Below are 20,797 nucleotides of genomic sequence, written 5' to 3' on the forward strand. Positions count from 1 at the left end.
CGCAACGAAGAGTAGCCCCTTCTTGCCGCAACTAGAGAAAGCCTGTGCACAGCAACAAAAACCCAATGCAGGCATAAATAAATAAATAAATAAATACTAAAAAAACTCAGTCTATAGCATCCACAATCTCCAAAGCAACATCTTTTGCTTTTGTAATTTACAATAACTACTAGGTTTTTTTTTTAATTTAAAAAAACTATACACTTGGACCTTGAGGTGAGAAGTGATTTGATAAAGTCTTTCACTCATCAGCTATGGGTTTATAGTGCTTGTTCTGTTCTAGGCCCTGGGGCTTCAACCATATAAGTATAAAAAGCACACCCCACCCCCATGGAGCTCATATTCTAATGGAGAAGACAGTAAGCAAATAGACAAATTTATTTCTGTCAGGTCATGACAAGTACTATAAAGAAACACACTAGGATAAGAGGATAAGGTGTGGCAGGGGCTGCTGCCTGAGGGAAAATAGGGCTTAATGCTCAGGGGATTCTTCTATGTAAAACTGTCAAGGCCCTTAAAATAAAGGGCAACAGAGATGTGAAATTAAGAACGTACAAATATGTGCAGGTGCCTTAAATAGAGAAGTTTATCTTACTTTCCATCATAGTGCCTGGCAGAGAGTGGCCACTCAGTAAGTATTGGTTGAATGAATGACTTGCTAGGTGGTCTACAGAATGCCAGAGCCTTCAACCAGATGGTAAATTTCCCCTTCCAAGATAAGGAATGATAACCAGGTCATGGCTGATTCAAAAATGTCCACTCCTGTGCACCCCTGTGTTCATAGCAGCACTACTCACACTAGCCAAGACATGGAAACCTAAATGTCCATCAGCAGATGAAAGGATAAAGAAGATGAAGTATATATATATCTATACATATACAATGGAATATTACTCAGCCATAAAAAGAAGGAAATAATGCCATTTGCAGCAACATGGATGGACCTAGACGTTGTCATACTAAGTGAAGTAAGTCAGAAAGAGAAAGACAAATATCATATGATATCACTTATATGTGGAATCTAAAATATGACACAAATGAACTTATCTATGAAACAGAAACACAGAAGAGACTTGTGGTTGCCAAGGGGGAGGGGAGGTGGGGGAGGGAGGATTGCGTGTTTGGCATTAGCAGATGCAAACTATTACACATAGAATGGATTAACAACAAGGTTCTATTGTATAGCACAGGGAACTGTATTCAATATCCTGTGATAAACCATATGGTTTCATGAAGAATATGAAAAAGAATGTGTGTGTGTATATATACACAACTGAATCACTTTTCTGTACAGTAGAAATTAACACAACACTGTAAATCAACTATACTTCAATAAAATAAATTTTTTTTTAATGCCCACTTCTGGTGGGTCCCTAACCCTTGACCCAGCCAGCCATCAAGAGCTCAGCCTAGGGCATCCCTGTACCGAAGGGAAAAGGAACTTCCATTTGTTGCCTTTATCGCATCTTCGGTAGCTTCTTGAGCAAACAGTGCTCACCAACTACCCAAAGCAACTCGGGCTCCCAAACCTCAGCTCTTCCATAGAATTTGTCCCCTAAATTTCAAACTCCAGTTGGCTGTAAGTCAACAGAAAGGCAGGAAGTGGGTATGATGACTTTGTCATGAGGGGTTTTAGGTTCTAAATCTCCTTGCTCTTCCTTCCCTTTCTGTGGTGTCTGAAAATGCGGCCTGCTTCTGGCCCTGGCAGGATGCTTCGCCCTCTGAGGGCCTCCAGGTGTAGCTCGCTGACAAGTGGCTCTTGCAGGTGAGAAAAATGAGGACAATTTAGGTAAAGCCTGCAACAACAGGCCTTCCCGCCAGCGTCCTGCCCTGGTTACTGGTAGCAGGAAAGAAAGGGCCCTCGTCCTCATCTGGGGGGCAAACTGAGGTTGCCAGAGTCTCTTTCCCCTATCGATGGACCCGGATATCCTGCCGTGCCCCCAGGAATCTCTTGGAGCTTCCCCATTTCTTCCCCAGAAGCCTACCTGAACTGTGGACTTCCTCCTGTTCTGGAGCTGTCTGCAGCCTCGTGGGCTTCCTGGCTTCAGGGCCTCCACTCCCCCAAGCTTCGGTCTTCACTGTCAGCCCTGGCCCCCACTCCAGCCCCTTCATGGTCACTACCCACACCCCAGAGTGACAGCCACATCCACAGAATAGGATGGCACAACACTGCTAATTTGGTTAACACCTGGCAACCCCAAGGGCTGCTGACATCACACCTACATAAACAGTGTAACTGTCCCCAGACAAAAGCGGCATCTGCTCATTCACCTTTGCACAGACGAGGTGGCAGCAGTTTTGCCTACTCCCAAACCATCCTAATGAAATGACAGGGCTTAGAAGAAATGGAATGTTTCTTACCAACCTGAGCTGACTGTCACCAGGCAATTTCAGCCAAACTCCCATTACCAGTAAACCAATGAGTCAAAGTTACCAGGAATGAAAGATCATGAATTCAACCATCAAACAAATATAATTGAGTGCCTGGCACTGTTCTAGGCCCCAAAGATAGGGCAGGCAACAAAACAAGCTTACAGAAAAGAAGGGAAAGAATGGAAACCGAAAACAGATAAAGAAACATTAGCATGTCAGACAGTTATAAGTACTGAGGAGGAAAGGAGCCAGGACTTTTCAATATTTTATACTTAGGGTGGCATTAAAGGCAGCACCTGGCGTGTGGTAGGCCCTTAACATTTGTTGAGTGAATAAAAAACTTGCAGAGAATGTTAGGTTCTGAGTTATTTTCGTTGCTCTCTTCTGCTGCTCCGTCTTTCTCTTTTTTCTTTCTTTCATCAAAGCACTTTTATCATTTAGAACTCTACTAAAAAACTCCCCTATTAAAAAATGAGCAATTGACAAAATTGAAAAACACAGGGGGCTAACAAACATATCACATTCCACCTTGCTCCAAATCAAAACCATTCAAAGTAGCAAAGCAAAGAAGGGATTCTATATTTCATCCAACAAACATATAAGATTTTTAAAACATCAGACTACAAAGTGGAGACAAGAACACAGAGAAACCAGCACTCTCGTGTACGGTGCGAAGTGGGTGCCCCATGTGTGAGTTTTCCTGGCAGACAGTTTAGTGGCGTGAGCCAGAAACTTACAAATATGCAGCCCTTGCGATCTAGCCTCTCCTAGGAATTTACCTCAAGAGAATTTATCAAGGATGTGTGCAAAGATTTATCCATGAGGATGTTCATCAAAGCACTGTTTGGCAAAAAAATTAGAAACAACCTACACGAAAAGATCCGTTAAGTGGAATTATGTGATAGCCACACAATATAATAGTAGATAGTTGGTAACAATGATGGTATGAAAGAATATTAACAATGAAACAGATGAATAAAGCAGTTAACTCAACAATATGTATAATAGGATCCTACTTTTGTAAAACAAATGCATACATATGTTCTACCTAGAAAATGTCTGGAAAGATAGATACCAAAATGATGTTAACAGTGGTCATCTATGGAAGGTGAGATCACAGGTAATTTTCTCTCATCTGTCCTTCCTTTTTTGTTTCTTTTCTGTATTTTTAACCAGAATTAAATATTTTTTTGTTTCTTTTCTGTATAATTTTTTAAGTTTTTTTAAAAAAAAGAATGCATCCAAACTTAACAAAGCAAGATCATTTCCTCAAAATTCTTCCCAAATGATTTTCCTAAGTTTGTGGCTTTAGGACCATTTTAAAATCCAGCCTTTCAGCCAAGTCACTCTAGCAGAGACAAGAGTGACATGGCACTCAGGTGTCGGTGAGCTTCAGTAGGAGGGCTCCTAATTCTATAGCACAGATCATAAGAATTCATTGCCTTCCCTGGTGGTCCAGTGGTTAGGACTCTGCACTTTCACTGCCAGGGGTGCAGGTTCAATCCCTGGTCAGGGAACTAAGATCCCGCGAGCCACATGCCGTGGCCAAAAAAACCAAAGAATTCCTCCTGCTATGACTCCCTAGTTAGCCCAATCTGATGTTATTCTCTCCGGTAAACATATATGTGCTGGTTCCACAGGTGTAAAGTTTCCACCCCACAATCTTTTAAATGTCATATCTTCTACACATCCATTAACTGACGACATAATGATATTTGGGACTTTGATAGAACCATCTGGGACGTCAACTATAGGTAATCTGGAATGTAAGGATTGCTTCTCCAGGGGTCACTTGTCTGGTGACCATTGTCTAAATAAGGGGATCAATACCCTGACCATTTATAATTATAACCTAATATGGTAAAATGACAGTCCATGGGACCTGAGGCAATTTCACGCTAGTTTTCATCTATTCCTGTACAGTAACAACACAGGCCTTGATGTCCACTTTGAAAATTGCAACAAGGGGGTTTTGGGGGCCTCTACATGGAAAATATCTTCTGCTCAAAATTAGGAGAAAGGGCTTTACTCAGGAGAGTCCTGGCCACAGAAGCCAATTTTGATTCATAAATGCTGAAATGCAGAAATAAATGCTGAAATGCAGAAATAAAACATCCTAGGTTTGCTGTTAATCACAGTAGAAATGTCCCTTCTATAAAAAGAAAAGAAGCATCCCTTTGGAGGGATGCAGTCCAGGCAGAAGAGAAGACATTAATTAAAGTGCTGGGGGCAGGATAAGCAGGGAGCAGAGGAGCCCTTTCTTCAAGCATGTTGCTGTTTCAACCATTTTCGAAAGTCTTCTGTTGACAGGATGGTTGTTAAAACCCTGATAAAAAGATATTCGAGGAAGCACAGGACTTCCCTGGTGGCGCAGTGGTTAAGAATCCGCCTGCCAATGCAGGGGACACGGGTTTGAGCTCTGGTCCGGAAAGATCCCACATGCCTCGGAGCAACTAAGCCCGTGCGCCACAACTACTGAGCCTGCGCGCTACAACTACTGAAGCCCACGCGCCTAGAGCCTGTGCTCCACAACAAGAGAAGCCATAGCCATGAGAAGCCCGCGCACGGCAACGAAGAGTAGCCCCGGCTCGCCGCAATTACAAAAAGCCCCTGCGCAGCAACGAAGACTCAACACAGCCAAAAATAAATTTTAAAAAAAAAAGATATAAAGCAAGAGGCCCAGACACACAGAGGAGGTGATCAAAGGGTGGCAAGATCCACCCTCCACCTCGAGCCAAAGGTGCAGGCACCACCCCTTCTCAGGGCTCCCCACCCTGGTGTGAGAGCCCAGTCCCGCCTGCTCGTCTTCCCTAACCTCCACCTTAGGAATTCAGGTGTTTGCTCCTCTCTGGAGAATCAGCTCCATCATTGGTGATTTTGCTTCCCTTCTCTGAGCCTCAGTTTCTTTATCTGTAAAATGTGCAGGTTGGACCAGATGATAACAGTTCCCGCACCCTCCCGGGGCGCTTAGACCCTGCCTCTCCTTGGCCAGTTTGCCCAATGTGATGGCAGGGTCAGCCCCGTCCTAGATGGGTGGGGGTAGGTGACCAAGAACAGTCTCATTCCTGCCAGCGTTCCTTTGCTATGCCTCGGGATCGCTGAACTTGCAGAATAAACCGCCTTCAAGTGCATCTAACATCTGGTGTTTTCATTTCCTGAAGCTGCTGTAACAAATTACCACAAGCTTAACGCTTAAAAACAACCCAAATTGATTCTCTTATGGTTCTGGAGGTCAGATTCCAAAATGAGACATATGGGACTAAAATAAAGGTATTGGCAGGCCTGGTTCCTTCTGGAGTTTCCAGGGAGAACCAGTTCCTTGCCACTTGCAGCTTCTAGGGGCCACAGCGTTCCTGAGCTCATGACCGCATCACTCCAGTGGCTGTTTCTGTTATCACATTGCCTTCTCTGACTCCTGCCTCCCTCTTATAAGGACCTTTCTGATTACGTTGGGCCCACCCAGATAATCCAGCCCAGCAGGGGGAAGAGGAGGAAGTTTATTCCCTGGGGAAACTAAACCAGAGACGCTCCAGACCTGGGACACTGAGCATACGGGAGAGCAAGGCTGAATCAATACAATATAAAGGGAAGCGGGGGACTTCCCTGGTGGTCCAATGGTTAAGACTCCGTGCTCCTAATGCAGGGGGCCTGGGTGTGATCCCTGGTCAGGGACCTAAAGATCCCGCACACGGCAACGAAGATCCCACGCGAAGATCTCGCATGCCATCCTCGACTGAGACCTGGCACAGCCAAATATTATAAATAATAAATAAATGTTTAGAAAAAAAGAGGGGGGAAGCCGGAGAGGAAGGGGGAATACTTCAAAGGCTGAATATCAAATGAGACCCCAGCTTCCTTCCCTGATGGTCTCCCAGAATGCCAACAGCCTGTACCCTCCAAGCAGGAGATCGGAGAGCTCTTCTTAACAGGATAATCCCCCCATCGCAAAATCCTTAACTTACAACCGCAAAGTCCTTTTTGCCATAAAAGGTAACATACTCACAGGTTCTGGGGATTAGGACCTGGACACCTTTGGGGGCTATTATTCTGCCCACCACATCTGATGCTCCAATTTTACCACCTTCACGATATTTGCCATTTCTGCTTTTCATCTTTGAATTTTTCTTTGAATCAGATCACTTTCTAAGAAAATGAACTTAAAAAATAAGCATATTGGGGACTTCCCTGGTGGTCCAGTGGGTAAGACTCCGAGCTCCCAAGGCAGGGGGCCCGGGTTCGATCCCTCGTCGGAGAACAAGATCCCACATGCCGGAACTAAGAGTCCATGTGCTACAACTAAAAGATGCCACATACCACAGCTAAAAAAAGATCCCATATGCCGCAACAATTATCTCGCATGCCAGAACTAAGACCTGGTGCAGCCCAAATAAATTTTTTTTTAAAAAAACAATCATATCTATGAAATTATAGAATTGATTGCTAGTCGTATTTTCCCTACTATTTCATAAGTTAAATACATGACTATTAAGATGTCAAATGTTCAAGGACCTATGTACAGCACAAGGAACGCTACTCAATATTCTGTAATGGCCTATATGGGAAAAGAACCTAAAAACGAGTGGATACGTGTATATGTATGACAGATCCACTTTGCTGTATACCTGAAACTAACACAACATTGTAAATCAACCATACTCCAATAAAAATTTTAATATATATATATATACACATTAAGAAAGATGTCTGTACACCTGAAAATATCACAACATTGATCAACTATACTCCAATACAAAATAGAAAGTTTAAAAAAAATGTCAAATGTTCATCTCTGCACCACATAGCATCACTGTGCGTGCCACCAGTAGTACACAGACTGTCCTTTGGGGAAAAAAAATAGAACCAGCCTCCTGATTTTACAGAATAGGGTAATTTATCCAAGAAGGCACAGCAGCGAACAGCAAAACTGCAGCTACACCCTCGACTTCTTCCTCCTGTCTCCGTGCTCATTAATCACAGCTTGAAAGGATGTCAGCGTTTTCTAAATAGCATCTCGCGTTGGTGATTCATATCATTTAGGGCTCAGTTCCCCTTCGGCTACATTTCCGGGTATTTTATATTTGGAAAGTGGGGTTTCCTATTGCTTCCCCTATGGACCAACATCCACGCATCCTATTTATCTGTGTTGAGCAGAGGGTGTTTACTTGACCCACATCTGGACAGCATCCAGGTCCCAGGGAGGAATGCACTGCAAAGGGAGATCCGAGGCCAGTGGTGACTTTGTACTGTGCCCCTTGGCATGTGTCCCAGCTGCTGACTGAACCTGGAAACAGCTTTTAAGAAGACAGAGTTCCTTTCCAATACACAGGGTGTGGGATGATATAATTGCCCTCCTTTTACATAACAACTGGCATGCAATAAAAATAGCTTTCAGAAACGAAATTGAGTTATTTGTAATGAGGTGGATGGACCTAGAGTCTGTTATACAGAGTGAAGTAAGTCAGAATGAGGAAAACATACCGTATGCTAACACATATATATGGAATCTAAAAAAAAAAAAAAAAGGTACTGATAAACCTAGTACCTTTTGCAGGGCAGGAATAAAGAGGTAGACATAGAGACTGGACTTGAGGACATGGGGTAGGAGGGGGAAGCTGGGGCGAAATGAGAGTAGCATCGACGTATATACACTACCGAATGTAAAATAGCTGGCTGGTGGGAAGCAGCAGCATAGCACAGGGAGATCGGCTCAGTGATATGCGATGACCTAGAGGGGTGGGATAGGGAGGGTGGGAGGGAGGCTCAAGAGGGAGGGGATATGGGGACGTGTGTATGCATATGGCTGATTCGCTTTGTTGTGCAACAGAAACTAACACAGTATTGTGAAGCAATTATACTCCAATAAATATCTATTAAAAAATTTTTTAAAAGCTTTCATTTATTGGATACTTCACCTGGGACAGGTCCTGTGATAAGTGCTTTACACACATCCATTTACAACAACCCTATGAAGTAGCTATTAGTGTTCCCGCTTTACAGCTGAGAACACCATGTCTCAGAGAAGTTAAGCAACTTGTCCAGAATCACACAGCTAGTGTGACAAAGTCTATATTCATAGAACCTCAGAAGATAAAAGAGAACTTAGAAAGCTACCTGAGATGAGGAATGCCAATGAGGAAACCAGAGAGGTTGAGCAACCTGCCCAAGGACACACAGTTTAATGACAGACTCAGGGAAAAAATTCAGGTCTTCAACTCTCAGACCAGTTTGTTCTTTCAGGTTTTCTCTCTCTTAAGCTATTATTTCTTGGATGATTTTTTTCAGATGCCTGCCTGGTCAGCTTCTTTTTTCTCATTATTGCATACATCTCTCCTCCCTGGTGCTTTTGCCCCTCATCATTTTCTCTCTAATTGAAAGCTGTGGAGGAATCTAATGAGAATCCCAGAGTGACCCTTCCCCATCTCTCCCTCTGACCCACAGAAAAAAAAAGTGCTAGAAAAATCTCCCTGAGTCTGTATAATTTGGAATGAGTAATAATTTAACCAGAAAAGGATTAATGTTTACCTTCATCCTTTCCCCCAAAAAAAGAAATTGCTAAGCAGATACACAGTGGAAAACAAGATTATATGGGGACATGACCAAAAGAGGAAATTGTTAATGCAAATTTTAACCCAGTAAGACCCTAAATGTCCATCAAAGGGAATTGACTGAATCAATGATCATATATCCACACAATGGAATACCAGGTAGCCACGAATGATAATGTAATAGAACACTGTGTAATAATATGAGAACAAATTATGATTAGTAAGTCGAAAGCATGAATACAAAATAAAATGACTCCACTTTTATAAGTATATGCCCACAGGAAGAAAAGACTGGAAGGATATATTTATAACTGGTGGCTATCTCTAGGCGATTTATATTTTCTTTTTTGTGTTTATCTGTATTTTCCAAATTTCCTACAGTGAACACAGATTACTTTTATAATCCAAGGGAGAAAAAAATTCATCAAATTCTTGACATAGTCATTAAGAACTGCTGTTTTCTGAAGCCTATGCTCTGAGATCACATATACAAGAAAATAAGGGATCGACCACAAACCTCTTTCCTGAGCTGGCCATATGTTAACAATTTAACAATTATCCTACTCCAGTAGAAAGATGAGCAATGAACATAAATAAGTGGTTCACTGAAGAAATACGAATAATAAAAATAAATAAAATTTAAAAAAATAAAACAAATGATAATACCCAGTTCTGGCAATAGTGTGAGGAAGCCAACACTCTCAGACAACACTGGTCCAAGTGAAAATGCTACGACTATAGCAGTTACCACAATGGATTGAATACAAGTATCTCCACTTCCTCCTGAAACATCACAAAAAAGACAGGACAAATTTTTTTTTTTTTTTTTTCCTGCGGTACGCGGGCCTCTCCTGTTGCGGAGCACAGGCTCCGGACACACAGGCTCAGCGGCCATGGCTCGCGGGCCCAGCTGCTCCGCGGCATGTGGGATCTTCCCGGACCGGGGCACGAACCTGTGTCGCCTGCATCGGCAGGCGGACTCTCAACCACTGCGCCACCAGGGAAGCCCAGGACAAATTTTAAAAGGTAGAAACCCATCAGGACAGAGTACGGGAGAGCAGACGTCAACAGACTTGGAAGACAGCAAGCAGAATGGTGAATGGCAGCTGATGGACTGCATCAGAGAAGGCTGGAAACTGAATGCCAACCAGAAGCAAGCAGGGTGTGCCTCTGAACCGCAGAAAGGCCCAGGAATTGGAAGTACCAGCTATGTCAGAAGACGGGGTGGGGTGGAGCCAAAAACAGGAATGCTGTTGAAAGCACAGTGTGTTTACAAAGCACTCAGACTTCACAGCCCAGGTAACTGACCAGCCAAGGCATTTAGCTCTCCCTCTGCCCAGCAGGAGGAGAAGGCTTCTCCTCTGGAGAAACTAAACCAGAGAAGCTCCACTACACTAGAAAGGGAAGTGGGATAAAGGGAGGGAGGATTCTTCAAAGGCTTCATATCAAACGATGAGACCCCCAAATTCCCTCCCCTACTGACCCTCCAAGAATGCTGGCAGCCTGGATTCTACCCTCCAGGCAGGAGATCAGAGAGTCTTTCTCAACAGAACGAGATGGCTTGGGACTTCCCTGGTGGCGCAGTGGTTAAGAATCTGCCTGCTAACGCAGGTGACACGGGTTCGAGCCATGGTCTGGGAAGATCCCACATGCCACGGAGCAACTAAGCCCGTGCTCCGCAACTACTGAGCCTGCGCGCTAGAGCCTGCAAGCCACAACTACTGAAGCCTGCGCGCCTAGAGCCCGTGCTCCGCAACAAGAGAAGCCACAGCAAAGAGAAGCCCGCGCACCGCAACGAAGAGTAGCCCCCACTCGCCGCAACTAGAGAAAGCCCGTGCAGCAACGAAGACCCAACGCAGCCAAAAATAAACAAATAAATAAATTTATTTTTAAAAACAAAGAAAATGAAATAAAAGTAACCTCTAACCCTGAGAATGCCGTCTTATAGTTTACAAAACACTTTCACAATCATTGTCCTGCTCAAGCATCACAAACATCCCACAAAGCAGAGACATTTTACAACTGTGTCGACCAGAAAACAGGTTCACAGGAAAGTGACTTGCCCATAAATAAGGCAAGAAGCCAAGACTTAATCACAAGCCCCAACTTCGTCAGCCTGGCAAAATTGCAAGCAGCACACCGGCTGCGTCTCAGTCAACCTCAGATAAACCTGTCTGAACCCAAGGAGGTCTCTCTGCAACCCAGAAAAATGCTACCTGGGCAGCTCAGGTAATATACAACCAAATCAAGGTGATGGGATTTCAGGAAACCACCAAAGCCAACCCCTGGTATCACCCCCAAACACAGAGATACAGCCAACTTCACAAACTGACCTCAGCCTCTGACAGTCCCCTGACCACATGGACAGAGAGGGTCCACCAGGAGCCCCCCACCCCAACTCTGGCGTGTTGCCAGCTGGCCCTCACCTGGCCCAGACCTTGTCCAAGCTGACCCCCCAACTCCCCACCATCCCAACGTACCTGGTCCCGTGTCCCAGCCCTCTCTGATGAGATCAACAGCAGCACAAAGCAGCCGGAGCTGAAGCCGCTGAAACAAAATAGAAATCAACAGGAAGTGTGAGAATCACCTTCTGACAAAAGAGGCACAAGGACAGGAAGTGGGTTCAGGCCAGGAAGGCTGGGGCCGGCCTTCTAGAAGTGAGGCAACCCTGCCAGCCTCATCGCTCAGCTGTTGTTGAACAAGACTTCAGGGCTGGGGAAGGGAAAAAAACAAATTCAAGCCCTAACTCTTTAGCCGGAACTTCAAGCTTCCCCATGTCCACTATATGCATGTATGTCTCCGGCCCTGTATTTGAGGGGAAAGGCGAGGGGAAGAAGAGATGCACAGAGCCTGGCACAGCACACATGTGGTACTTAAAAGAAAGAACTTGAAGTCAGATAGCCTCCACTTACCACTTTTAGCGGCGAGACCTTGAACGGGTTGCCGTGCGTCTCTGCATTTTCCCAAAATGAAATGCCGTACTGACCTAACACTATTGTTTGGGCTTAAATGAGATAACGTGTGTAATTGGCTTCATATACATCCAATTAGTCCCTTTAGTGGGTTGTGGCATCCCCCCTCCTTTCTGCCTCTCCAAATCTGACCCACTCCTTTAGTCTTTATCAGGTCAGACCATCCTGGTCTGAAGAGTCACCCCAAACACCTCTCACCTCCACAGCGGCTGCAGGTCCCGTGTGTCATTAAGTCCCACCACGTAGGACAAGCACCATTGCTAAGAACTGCTACTGAGGCCCTTCACTGATCATTCCTTCCCACGGTGATGTTTACCTCCCCAAGGTCACCCAGAGAGGGAAAGGGCTGCATGGCTTTGTCTCTGTATCCCCAGGAACATCCAGCAGAGCACTGGAAGTTAGTCCATAAATGTTCATGGACCTTTAAGATGCTATGGGGCTTTCAGACTGACTGCGGGCAGCTGGGGAGCATGCCGACCCGCCCTGGAGGAGGCTTATGCGGGATTTCAAGTGATTGCAAGAGGATCCACCTGTGGGTGTCAGTGGCACACCATCTGAAAACAACATCATGCACTGGAATGCAGTTATATTTGGACCAGAAGGGACATCCTTTGAAGATGGTACTTTTAAACCAGTAACAGAATTTTCTGAAGAGTATCCAAATATACTGCCAGCTGTCAGGTTTTTATCCAAAATGCTTCATCCGAATGTGTATGCTGATGGTAGCACATGTTTAGATATCCTTCAGGATCAGTGGAGTCCAATATATGAAGTAGCTTCTCTCTTAACATCAATTCAGTCCCTGCTGGATGAACCGAATCCAAATAGTCCAGCCAATAGGCAGGCAGCACAGCTTTATCAGGAAAACAAACGAGGAGATGAGAAAAGGGTTTCGGCCATTATTGAACAAAGCTGGAATGATTCACAATACACAACTGGTCTGTTCATCTTTTTCATCATTGTTGTGTGTAATTTACCTCGCAGTAGAAAGGCTAACAAATTTTAAGTGCCACAGGTTTTAAGGATTCTACAGGAAAAAAAAGTCCTTCAGTTTAGAATCTACAAAAGCTAGTGTATCTTGATTAATGTACTTTTTATTGCATGGTGTGAACTAAGTTGTTGCTTACATGAAGGTGTAATATATCCTGCTTGTATTTTCTCCAAGTGTATAATGTTAGTGTGGAGTTTTCATGACACAATCTGCACATTTTGTAAATCTGTACTTTTTTCAAACATCGAATGCCTTATTTTTGAATTCTTTAGATATTTTTAATTGGAGGAAAGCACTTAAAGTTTTTTATATATGAACATTACACGTAAAGCTGTTAAAATACATAACTTCAGGGCAAAAAAAAGATGCTATGGGGCTTCCCAGGTGGCACAGTGGTTAAGAATCCGCCTGCCAATGCAGGTGACCTGGCTTCAAGCCCTGGTCCGGGAAGATCCCACATGCTGTGTAGCAACTAAGCCCTTGCACCACAACTACTGAGCCCACATGCCACGACTACTGAAGCTAACGAGGCTGGAGCCTGTGGTCCGCAACAAGAGAGGCCACTGCAATGAGAAGCCCATGCACCACAACGAAGAGTAGCCTCCGCTCGCTGCAACTAGATAAAGATGCGCACAGCAACGAAGACCCAATGCAGCCAAAAATAAATAAATAAATTTATTAAAAAAAAAAAAAGAAAAAAAGATGCTATGGAAACACCGCCCTATTTAAAGCGTTTTGGTAAACTCCGGCATCTGGGCTGAGGTCGCCATAGCCACGGTTTTGCAGGCTGTAGCAGAGCCTTGCAGGAGGGCAGGACCAGGGCGATCCCTGGCTCCTCTTAGCTCTTCTCACAACCCCTAAAGCCCCTAAAGATGTGAAATGGGGGAGTGTGATGAAAGCTGCAGCTCAAGCTGCCTGGAACTACTGCTTCCCATCCCGCCCCCATCTCCCGAAGGAAGCCCGCGTAGCCTGCAGCCTACTTAAATCTCCCTCAAAAGCAGCCTTACGTTTACAACCTGATCAGGAGACCTGCTCTCCTCCTGGCTCTCTGTCCTCAGCCAGATGACAAAAAGGTCCCCTTTCTTTCAGATGACAGATATCTTGATAGCTAAGATGGCACCTTCTTAAGGATTGCCCCTCACCTCTTGCTCCCTCCAAGGTACCACCCCACCAGGGCTGCCCGTCTCCATACTTCTCATAGTGTAACCCCAAGCCTTGTTGAGGCTTACTAGGCGCCAGGCACTGTGGTGTTTTACATACAATATCCTGCTTTAACCTTCAAATAACTCTCTAAGTAAAGGCCGTCACCATTCCCATTTTACAGATGAGGAAACTGAGACCCCAAGAGGTCACGCAGCTGGCCCAACTTTGACTTGTAGACATTTCAGATTTTACTCCAGGGATTTTACTCCAGGAAGCTGCAAGCTCTCCCACCTCCCACATCACAGAGAAAGGACCTTAGAGTCAGCATGTTCTAAGTTTCGGAACTACTGAGTGTGAGTCATCACCAGGGAGCTAGTTAGAAACGCAGAACCTCAGGCCCCACCCCAGTCCGATTGAATTAGAATTTGCATTTTCACAAGAGAACCAGGTGATCGGTTTGCTCATCAAGGTTTGAGCCACTGAATTGAAGAGATGATGGAATTCAGGCGCCCACAGGCAAAGCAAGCATAGAAAAAGAACCCCCACGGGGGTTGGGCTTCTCTGGTGGCGCAGTGGTTGAGAGTCCGCCTGACAATGCAGGAGACACGGGTTCGTGTCCTGGTCCGGAAAAATTCCACATGCCGCAGAGCGGCGGGGCCCGTGAGCCATGGCCGCTGAGCTTGCGCGTCCGGAGCTTGTGCTCCGCAACGGGAGAGGCCACAACAGTGAGAGGCCCGCGTACCGAAAAAAAAAAAAAAAAAACACCCCACAGGGCTCTAGATGTTGGGGATTTTGCCTCTAGAGCAGGGCTCCCCAACCCCCAGGCCGTGGACGGTACCGGGCCGCACAGCCGGAGGTGAGCAGTGAGCGGCGGGCGAGCCCGCGAAGCTTCATCTGCTGCTCCTCATGGCTCCCCGTGGCTCGCATTACCGCCTGAACCACGCCCCCACCCTCGTCCGTGGAAAAATTGTCTTCCACAGAAACCCATCCCCGGTGCCAAAAAGGTTGGGGACCGCTGCTCTAGATCACACAGCCAAAAATTAGGGGTCCGAAGCTCCCGGGGCCTCAGTTTCCTCTTTCTAGGTGCTCAAGCAAAATCTCAACTCTGGAAGTCTGGAGAGCAATCGGACGGCTTTAGAGCGCCACCTGCTGGTCGTGATTAGCTATGCATCACACGTCTCTGCTCCAGGCATCCCCTCCCACAGCGGCAGCTACTCGTGTGCGGCGGCTGAGCCTTCTCTTGTGGATTTTTGTAGTTTTTCCCAGCCCGGTTTATTTCTCTTCCTTCTTTAGACTTCAACATTCACCATTCGTTATTCCTATCACTGGTTCAGATAACTCCATACTCTCTAAATGACAAGAATGCAGCACCTCAGGTTTGCTTGCTCCCTTGACCTCAGTTCAGTTCAATTGATTAGGGGTGTAAAGCCTAAGACCTGACCATTTCTCTTTTCACTAACATCAAAGCAAGTGGTGAAACCACGCCCTTAGTGTTACAACCAAGGCATAAAGATTTAAAACTGATCCCTATAAGAAAGTATTTGCAACATTCACATGGACATATTTCTACTTACCTATATTTAAATCCATCTAAAATCAATAGCAGAAGGAAAGCATCCAAATAGTATACAGGGCAAAAGATACAGGTAAGCTCATAGCAGAAGAAATATAATTAGTCAAAGACATTTTTAAGAAATGTCCCTATTTTAAACCTTACCTTCTTTTTTTTTTTTTTTTTTTTTTTTGCAGTACGCGGGCCTCTCACTGTTGTGGCCTCTCCCGTTGCAGACGCGCAGGCTCAGCGGCCATGGCTCACGGGCCCAGCCGCTCCGTGGCATGTGGGATCTTCCCGGACCGGGGAACAAACCCGTGTCCCCTGCATCGGCAGGCGGACTCTCAACCACTGCGCCACCAGGGAAGCCCTTTCACTATTATTTTAATGGTTATCAAGCAATCCCACTACCCAGCTAATGCAAGAATCTTAGGATTGATTTAACTCCATATATCCTCCTCCTGCTTTTTGGCTATTATTGTCAAGTATTTTAATTTTTCACGCATTTTTAAACTTAAGATATTATCAATATTATTATTCTATACAGTCAATATTCGTGTATTTTCCCCACACATTTCCCTCTTGTCATTCATTCATTCCTGCATGTCTTTGCTTCCATTGGGGTCACTTTCATTCTGCCTAAAGAATGTTCTTTAGTAGTACTTTTAGTTCAGCTCTCTTGGCAATGAAGTCTCTGTTTTCGTTTGTAAACCTTTGTTCCAACTTCTTTTTTTTTTAATTAATTAAGGTCTTTTATTTATTTATTTATTTATTTATTTATTTATTTATTTATTTTGGCTGCTTTGGGTCTTCGTTGCTGTACACGGGCTTTCTCTAGTTGCGGTGAGCAGGAGCCACTCTTCAATGTGGTTCGTGGGCTTCTCATTGCCGTGGCTTCTCGTTGCGGACCACAGGCTCTAGGCACACGGGCTTCAGTAGTTGTGGCTCACGGGCTCTAGAGTGCAGGCTCAGTAGTTGTGGTGCATGGGCTTAGTTGCTCAGCAGCATGTGGGGTCTTCCCGGACCAGGGCTCAAACCCGTGTCCCCTGCATTGGCAGGTGGATTCTTAACCACTGCGCCAGCAGGGAAGCCCTCAGTCAATTTTTTAAAATAATCTTTGACTTTGGTTTTCAGAAGTTTTACTAGTTTGCCCAGGTAGGGATTTTTTGTATTTATTTTGCTTCAGGTTTGTAGAGTTTCTTGAATCTGTGTTTTAATGTCTTTCACTAATACTGTAAAATTTGTAATCAGTAACTCTTCACCTATTGCTTCAGAACGACTCACTCACTCTCCCTGAATCCAATTAAATGTATTTAGACCTTTACATCATATTCCATACTCTCTTATGCTCTTTTCTGTATTTTCCATCTTTTTTATCCCACTCCCATGCTTCAGACTGAATATTTTCTACCCACCTGTCTTTCAGTTTACTAATCCTGTCTTCTGTTATATCTAACCGACTGTTGGGAATTCCCTGGCGGTCGGTCCAGTGGTTAGGACTCAGCACTTTCACTGCTGTGGCCTGGGTTCAGTCCCTGGTCAGGGAACTAAGATCCCACAAGCCTCCCAGTGTGGCCCCAAAACAAACAAACAAACAAACAAAAAACTGCTGTTAAACCCATCTATAGAGTTTTTTTGTTTTGGTTTGGGTTTTTTTTTTTCTGTTTTTAAGTAATTGTATTTTTCAATTCTAGAGTTTCCACTTGGTTCTTTTAAAGATATTGTTTCTAGTTCTCCATCTACTTTCTTGAATGTATTAGAGTCCATGTACAATAATACCAATATCTTTTTCTCCTTCAGGTCTACTATTTATTTTTTTCTCTTGGTTTTTGTTCATTTGGTCTTGTCTCTTAGTATATCTGTTAACTTTTGTTAAATGTTGGATGCTGTGTAGAATGAAAAACCATAGAGGCTCTGGATTATGTTATTTCTCCAGAAGAGATGGAAATTTCTGGGGCTTTTCTTTTGTTTTGGGGGGGTGGTTTTGTTGTTGTTGTTTGTGGGGTTTTTTGTTCTTGTTGTTTCCAGGCAGTTAGAGTAGGGTTAAATCATTTAATACAATCAGGAACTGAGATGTTCCTGGCTTTGTATGGGCTGGTATGTTTCTGGATTGCCCTTGCTCCTAGATCATAGCCCTTCAGGGGTCTCAGCTGAAACCCTAAAGTGTTTCTCAGGTCCCTCTTTCTTGTCAGCTCCTGAACTCCTGAGCCTTGTGATAATGCCAAAACTTTAGGCCACCATTTTCTGCTCAGCCTCAATGCCTCCCAAGCAAATCAGCAAATTACTGTAAGGAATTTCCTTAAGGAAAGCAGTGGAGATGATCCCCCTCACTTCAAAGGGTTTTCCTTCTGTACAGGATCCTGGTTACTTAAGTTCTGCCCACTTTGGCTACTCTTAAAGCCTTAAAACAGCTGTGAGTGGGGGGGGGAATCTAATTTTTACATTGTTCTCTAAAGGAATCCTAGCCTGATACAAGCCACTCTGTCATGACGAGAAGCAAAACTCAACTAATGTACATTTTTAAAAAAGATAATTCTGGGGACTTCCCTGGTGGCGCAGAGGTTAAGAATCTGCCTGCTAACGCAGGGGACACGGGTTTGATCCCTGGTCCAGGAAGATCCCACATGCTGCGAAGTAACTAGGCCCATGTGCCACAACTGCTGAGCTTGCGCTCTAGAACCCACAAGGCACGACTACTGAGCCCACGCCCCACAACTACTGAAGTCACGGGCCTAGAGCCCATGCTCCGCAGCAAGAGAAGCCACCACAATGAGAAACCCACACAACGCAACGGAGAGCAGCCACCACTCGCCGCAGCTAGAGAAAGCCCACGCGCAGCGACGAAGACCCAACACAGCCAAAAATAAATAAAATGAATAAATTTTTTTAAAAAATGAGAGTGTATGGGAGTACCCTGGTAGTCCAAAGGTTAGGACTCTGAGCTTCCCTTCCACTGCAGGGGGCACAGATTCAATCCCTGGTGGGGGAGCTGGGATACGCAAGCTGCAGGGTGTGGCCAAAAAATAATAATAATAAAATAAATAAAAATAAAAATGAGGGTGTAAAAGAAAATTTATTGGGGATCACAAGATAACAATTGAAAAAAATCAGATCCTGAAAGTATTTATTCAGTGTGATCCCACTTATTTTTAAATCATCACATATTATAATTATATATTATATAATATATAATTATCTTTAGCATAATCATATATATATACATATATAATAATATATATAGGGGCTGGAAGAATAAACACCAAAATAGTTATAATAGTTATGTGTGGAGGTGGTATAGAGCTTATGTTTTTCCTTTTCACGTGTGCTTGTATGAAATTTCCACTTTTTTTCAACACTAATGCTATTTTTATAATCAGAAAAAATACAAAAAATTTTTTTCACTCCTGACTCTGTCCCTGACCCTGGTCTTACCTGTCTCAAGCATTGAGGCCTCTCAGCTGTCAGGAGGCTTTCAGTTCTGGGATGAAGAGTGAAGACTCAGAAAATCCTCCAACAAAGACTGATTTCAAGCAGTCTTTCTTCTGCAGCTGCCACCACCCCCAGGAAGTGGGGAGAGGTTTCCCTTCCACATACCGCCCAGCGAGCAAATCTCTGGGCTTCCCCGCTCTTTAGCTTCCCTTCCCCCACCTGTCTCAGAGCATCTCGACCCCCTGCAGTTGGCGATTTGGGGTCTGTGTGTTTTACGATGGTGGGAGGGCGTGGGGCGGGGCGCACGCAGACCAGGTGAGTTGCAGGACGCAGCCCACGGCGGCTCGTGCGCGGCTGCGGCGTGACTCAGCCTTCCTGCTCTCCCAGTACCCCACCCCTGCTGCCCTCTGTCTCCTCCCGCAGCCCCCACCCTCGGGTGACCGTCCGTCCTTGCCAGTTTCATTCGCAAGTCCAAGCTATTTTTCTCCTTTTCTCAGGATTCCTTCGGTTGACCCCACTCTGTGGATTCCCGTCCAATGGGCTCTCAAGCATTGAAAGCCAGCCTCGGGCTCAGCCTTGAAAAATCCTGAAGTGGCTTCTTTCCGCTCTGGGATCGGCTCCGGACCTTGGGGGTCATCATTCCCCAATCGTACGTCTCAGATCAGCGTGTGCCAAGGCCCGTGCGCGCCAAGACTTCCGGTGGTACACAAGAGAAACTTTTTTTTTTACTTAACAGTATGTATTCATTTTGCTGTTTATTAAGGATATAATTAGAGCATCAGACCTGTGATTTCACAGAATGGATGCTCAGAATGAGAGAGGGTAGGTTTTTGTTGCTGTTGTTTAAAGAAAAATCAAGTAAACAAGCGTACTTAGATGTGGCAACAATTACCAAGACAAACGACTAAATTAAGATTTCCCCGGGGGGATTCCTCCTTTAAAAGCCCCAGATTCCGTCACAAGTCCCTCCCTCTTCCCCGGCCCATCTTCCCTCCTCTCCCCAGACTCACCTCCTGGAGAACCTGTCCAAGATCATGCTTTTTCTAAAACAACACTGGTGTACAGTGGCTGAGTAAGGCTCTACCCCGGTGGTGGGCTCATCCTCCTGTCTCCAGCCAGACCTGAGGTTTTCAGTCCACTATGACTTTGAGGGGGGAATCTTGGTATGGATTCCGAAGGCGTCTAGAATAGAAAGGAGAATGACTTTGGGAGAATGCATTGTCCAAACTTCTCTTGTGCGCCACCCCTCCACACACACGCACCCCATACACGTGAGCTAGGCTTCAGAGGTTACCTTTATTCATTTAACAAACATTGATAGGGACTTCCCTGGCGGTCCAGTGGTTAGGACCCCGAGCTTTCACTGAGGAGAGCCTGGGTTCAATCCCTGGTCGGGGAGCTAAGATCCCGCGTGCTGCCTGATGCGGCCCAAAGGAAAAAAACAAAACAAACAAACAAAAAAAACCACACTGATTTATTGAGCACTATTGATAGACACCAGGCCCACAAAAATGGACAGAGATGAGTTAGGATCCCCTCCTACAAGGTCTTAAAAGTTAAAGATACCAGAGGGGAGGTGATGAGGTAGAAAGGCATTCCAGCCAGGAAAAAAAAAAAATTTTTAAAGGCATTAAAAAAAAAAATCACAGAGCCCCAGATGCCTGAGGCCTTCTAGGTATCTAAACTAAAAGCCAGCACTTTGGCCACTCTGTGTGGCATGAGACAGCCAAGGGCAAGAGGATGTCCAGAGACAGTCTGGGAAAGGCAGTGAGGCCCTCATGTGCCGGCTGAG

General features: G+C 44.9%; 2 protein-coding genes across 2 annotated transcripts in view; one reads left to right on the forward strand and one right to left on the reverse strand.

The window, feature by feature from the left end:
• The window catches only part of NDEL1 (nudE neurodevelopment protein 1 like 1), a 48,961-nt gene extending 37,499 nt beyond the window's left edge, over positions 1 to 11,462 (reverse strand). The window contains exon 1 of the mRNA XM_082678038.1: positions 11,399 to 11,462. The gene's annotated coding sequence lies outside the window, so the exon portion shown is untranslated. The remainder of the gene's footprint in view (positions 1 to 11,398) is intronic.
• Positions 11,463 to 12,373: 911 nt separating this feature from the next.
• On the forward strand, positions 12,374 to 19,445 carry LOC309838388 (ubiquitin-conjugating enzyme E2 B-like; the record flags this gene model as incomplete). The annotated part of the gene is made up of 2 exons (XM_082679452.1): positions 12,374 to 12,828; positions 19,429 to 19,445. Exons 1-2 carry the CDS (start codon positions 12,459 to 12,461, stop codon positions 19,443 to 19,445), a joined length of 387 nt encoding a protein of 128 aa, XP_082535578.1. The 5' UTR covers positions 12,374 to 12,458.
• Between the last annotated feature and the right edge of the window lie 1,352 nt (positions 19,446 to 20,797).

The sequence above is a fragment of the Grampus griseus genome (genome assembly GCF_964374135.1).
Source record: "Grampus griseus genome assembly, chromosome: 20".
NCBI classification, from domain to species: Eukaryota; Metazoa; Chordata; class Mammalia; order Artiodactyla; family Delphinidae; genus Grampus; species Grampus griseus.